General features: G+C 44.2%; 1 protein-coding gene across 1 annotated transcript; it reads right to left on the reverse strand.

The window, feature by feature from the left end:
* Window positions 1–2477: 2477 nt before the first annotated feature.
* Window positions 2478–4332, reverse strand: LOC102461786 (taste receptor type 2 member 40-like). The gene has a single exon (XM_006120692.4). The coding sequence runs from the start codon at window positions 4151–4153 to the stop codon at window positions 3194–3196; it is 960 nt and encodes a 319-aa protein (XP_006120754.3). The 5' UTR covers window positions 4154–4332; the 3' UTR covers window positions 2478–3193.
* Window positions 4333–4597: the final 265 nt, after the last annotated feature.

Consider the following 4597-nt stretch of genomic DNA (forward strand, 5'->3'; position numbering starts at 1 on the left):
ACCAGCCTCGCCAACTTCCCCTTCTACTATGACGCGCTGAGTCGTTGGCAGCGATGGTGGGAGAGGCTCTTAGAACTGGGCACTGGGGGGCTCAGGCCTGGCTAAGAAATGTCACGAGGGGGTTGGGCCTCAGGCCTGGTTAGGCATTAGAGCTGGCACTGGATTCCCTTGTTGCCCAGGCTGGGCAGGAACCTCCAGTCTCAGTAGCAGCCCAGCAGCTGAGGAGACTACAGAGGGATCATGGATTCTGGGTTTCTCAATGAGTTACAGCAGGTGGGTTTTGCTCAGAAGATCCAAGAGCAGGAATAGTCGGCGGTGGGGGAGCTGTGGGCCAGGATTGAGGCATCAGAGGTGGCGTACCAGTGGGTCACACACCCAGCTCTGCTGCTGCTGCTCCAGGATCGTGACCCTGCAGCGCCCCCTGCTGGTCCCGCCCAGCTATTCCCGCTGCTAGTTTGGGAGGAACCGGTTGGGGATTCACTCAAGTTATCCCCAACCCTAGAACACAGCTGGAATTCAGAAGGGGAGGTCATGGGCTCCATGGTACCCGTCACATTTTACAGTGTCCAGCTCTGCGTGCCCCTGCAGTCCCCCAGCCCTGGGCTGTCCCCCAACTCTGCCTGTGCCCCCCTTCCTTATCCACAGCCCCCTGCTAGCCCCTGCCAACTCTGAAGTGCCCCTCAGTCCTAACCCCTCCCCCAATATCCCAATCCGATGTGCCCTTTACACTGACTTGCTTCCCTTCCTTACAATTCCTTTCTTGCTGCTTCCATTTAGTTCCCTTCCCGCTGGCCAGCCCTGCGTGTTGTGGGGCTGCTCAGTTAAGGTATGTCTACACATCAAAGTTATTTTGGGCTACCAGAGGTATCCTGAAATAGCTACCCTGCGTCTTCACAAGCCACCTGTTATTTTGAAATATTTTTCGAAATAGCGGGCACGGTATTTCAACATCCCGGTAACCCTCCTTCCATGAGGGTTAAGGGATGTCTCGAAATAGCACTTTATTTGGAAATTTGGTGCTGTGTAGACAGCACCACATTTTGAAATAGCTTATTTCGAAATAAACTCAAAATAAGCGATGTAATGTGCATAGCGCAAATTGCATCGCTTATTTCAAGTGTAGAGTGCAGTGTAAACATAACCTGATCTCCCAGCTCACCAAAGCTGCATCAGACAAGCAGCTGAGGTTAGAACTTGTACAGCAATGCCACATCCCCCTCTAGTGGCTGCTCCAGGTAATGGTATTATGCCTTTAGCTGAAGGGGCAAAGATGGGCAGAAGACGGTTGGATCAAACCCGCCTTGTGTCACGTTCTCATCCTTGGCACGTAGGCTCCTGGTTTGTTTCAGGATCCCGCTTAAACTTTCCATCCTTGTTTCTGAACATGGCCTTCAAAGGGCGGCAAAAAGTGTTGTGGGGCCTTTGAGTGCTGTGTCTATGTTAGGGTTTCATCATGGGGCCCATCACCCTAGTATCTGGGCACCTTCCTCCTAAAATCTATAGCACCAGTGACACCCCTGCTGCATGTCACTGAAACTCTGGCACACGCCCTTTCAGGGACAGATATCTGCTGGGTTTGGGGGGGCTAGATTTGTTGGCAGATTTTATCCTTTTCCTCTGACATACGAGTATCAGAAAGGGAGGTTTAAGTTGTTTTTTTCTGCTCCTTTTCCAGTAGAAAGTCAGGTCTTATTTAGCTGGAGCTTTATGGGCACCACAGGAGAGTTGAAAGCTGAGTGAGTGGGCGGGGAAGGCATTTTTAATCAGATTGGTTACCCCTTTAACTCCATTGTCCAGCTGACATGAGAGAAAGGATGTCTCTGTTAAAGACTGATCTAAAATGTGCCTGGAATGACAGGGTAGGACTTCTCCATACACATCCAAGAATCCAACAAGTCCTCCAACAACTCAGGGAGACTGCACATGATGTTGCTGATATTTCTAAGGCTGTCAGACCTGCGGCTCATTTTCAAACGTCTCTTTTCTCCCTGCTTATGACATGTCATTCCTCCTCCTCCTCCGTTTTTCACCTATGACTAGAATTGGTCCATTGCTTCTGCCCTCCAAAGCCAGAGGTGTCTGTGCAGCCTCCCAGCTGAACCCTGTCAGGCACAAGCAGGTACACACAGGACCAAGGTATGGGGGTGGATGGGTCCCAATGATACCTGTGTTCAGAAACACAGTTTATGAATAGCAGACTAGTTGACTACTTCTGTATTTATACAGACTTGGAATGCCACAGGAGACAATTAATGGATTTACTTATAATTGTACATCACATACTACTGGGGTGATTTTTGACACTTGTTAGCCAGTACATAATGTAATACATAGATGACACAACAGTAAAGGTTATTATGTGTATAATATTAAGTGGGGGGGGGGAGGGGAGGAGGGCAGGGGAATTATGGTAATAATGTATTTTAACAATCTATCCGCAATTCTGTTCACCTAAGTATCCCACAATTCTTTGCACAACTGAAGTCAGCTTTGGCATTTGAAAATAAGATCCTAAAGACATACAAATTAAGAATGGAAAATTCTTATTAAATCACTTAGTTCAGCTCCTGACAATGCTACTGTTTCCTGTGATATATTTTCTAATGCATTGTCCAGTCCAGTTTTAGATGCTTCAGAACAATGGAGCTTCCTCCACTTCTCTCGGGAAACAATTCAGCTATAAAGTGAGATATTTGCAGCTATCTATCACCTGATACTTGCAGTCTTTTAGACAGGAGATTCATCCTGTAAGAAGTCACAAATATATTTCCATCATGAACTCTGAAGCAGCCTCATATCTCCATGAAAATTGAAGGTATAATCAGCTGAAGTGAGAGACAACACAACTGTCTTATGGAAAGATTATTTTTTATTTCTTAGATTTCCTCAATGAGCTAGAAGTCTTTTTGAAAATACCACAGCAAATTACATACCAGGAAACATACTAAAATGGGGGCCTAAATGATTCTTTTGTTGACACTGGTTTTACATGACTGCAGCTCCATTGCGTTCAAAGAAGTTTCTCTTACATTCTACCAGTTTGAGAGAACAATCTAGGTGAAAGACACATGGATCTGTGGTATTTCACACCAACAGAGAATTTAGAGCTTAGATTTAATAGAAAAGACTGAGTTTCTTCTAATGGATTCCATCTGAAGGATAAGAATAGATTTTATGACGTTCCTTCTCCTCCTCACCCCTTGCACTTCGCATAATGCAGAACTTTAATCAATGTGGTCTTCAGTTTGGGATTGCTCAGAATCAAGACAATGGAATGTACTGATGGACAAGCATCTATGATGATTGTACAGGCAATGCCCATAAGAGAGGTTTCTTCAAGTGTATTTGTTAACAAGATCAGCAAAGCTATGAAGTTAACAACATTGATGAGGAAGAACGACATGATGGCTTTCATGGCTTGAATATGGGCCTCCACGCAAGGGCTCCTAAAACAGCTGGAGTTGTTTTGCATCCGCCGGGTGTGTCTCCAGAGAGAGAACAGCAAGAGAAAGGCTGAAATGATGAATATGGTGAACGCTGCAGAAAATCCAGTGCCACAGATAAAAAGTACGTGAGAAACAGACGTTTCCACTGTGACATTCTTCACAGTGTAATAAACCCCTCGAAGGCTGGAGTTGAAATTATTATACCGTATTTTGTAAGGAGTATTAAGGAAAGGAAGGCTGCTGAACAAGGAAAAAAGCACAGAAACCAGAAGCAACCATGGCACCAATCTGGAGATTCTGAATTTTAGAGAGATGAAAAGGGGGTGGCTGAAGTTTGCAATTTTCACACAGTAAAATACACCCAAGCAAGCAGCAAACCATTGATTGGAAGAGTTCAGAAACCAGGTCACAGCTCGGAAGGCTTGGAACACGGTGTCCATGTAATAGATCTCTAGGTAAAATATTGAGCAAAAAGTCTGTAAGGTTGTTTTGAGCAAGACGCAAAATCTTGAGAATGCCACAACAGTCAAGATATTGTCACTTGAGTACAGGCCCCTGTGTCTGATACGTTCAAAGCAATTGGTGGCCACAATGAAGGAATTTATCCACATCCCGACAAAATCCTCAGCTACTAAGATTACCAGCATAATTATGCTTGGTACGGTGATGTCATCCTCTTGTTCAATGTCATAATCATTGTCTCCCATTCTTTAAGAAAGTTTTCACTCTGAAACAAGCATTTGTCATGCAACTTCTACTGCAGGCATGTTGGCATCCTTTGTCTCTGTATCACCAATAGCAAATACAGCTTTTTATAGTTGGGACAAAATCCTGCAGAGCTATGTCTCTTCATAATGAAGCATCTGCTTAACCAGGAATGTAAATGTGTGGAGTATTCTCTTACAACGTATCAATATCACTCATTAATATTTGCATTTTTATTTTGAAGAGCTGTGTACAGAGTAAAAACAATTTTAAAATGTTCTTTTAAGATGCCTTCTATTTATTCTAGATTAATGCAAACTAAATAAAACAAAACCCAGTAAGATACTACATTTGTGTTTGTTAATTTTCCATTGTGAAATTTGGATTACTTCCGTACCTAGACACAGCTGAAAAATAAAGAGGTGCATTGCGGGAGAAGCCAGAGG

Source organism: Pelodiscus sinensis, chromosome 3 (assembly GCF_052426305.1).
Source record: "Pelodiscus sinensis isolate ZL-2025 chromosome 3, ASM5242630v1, whole genome shotgun sequence".
NCBI classification, from domain to species: Eukaryota; Metazoa; Chordata; order Testudines; family Trionychidae; genus Pelodiscus; species Pelodiscus sinensis.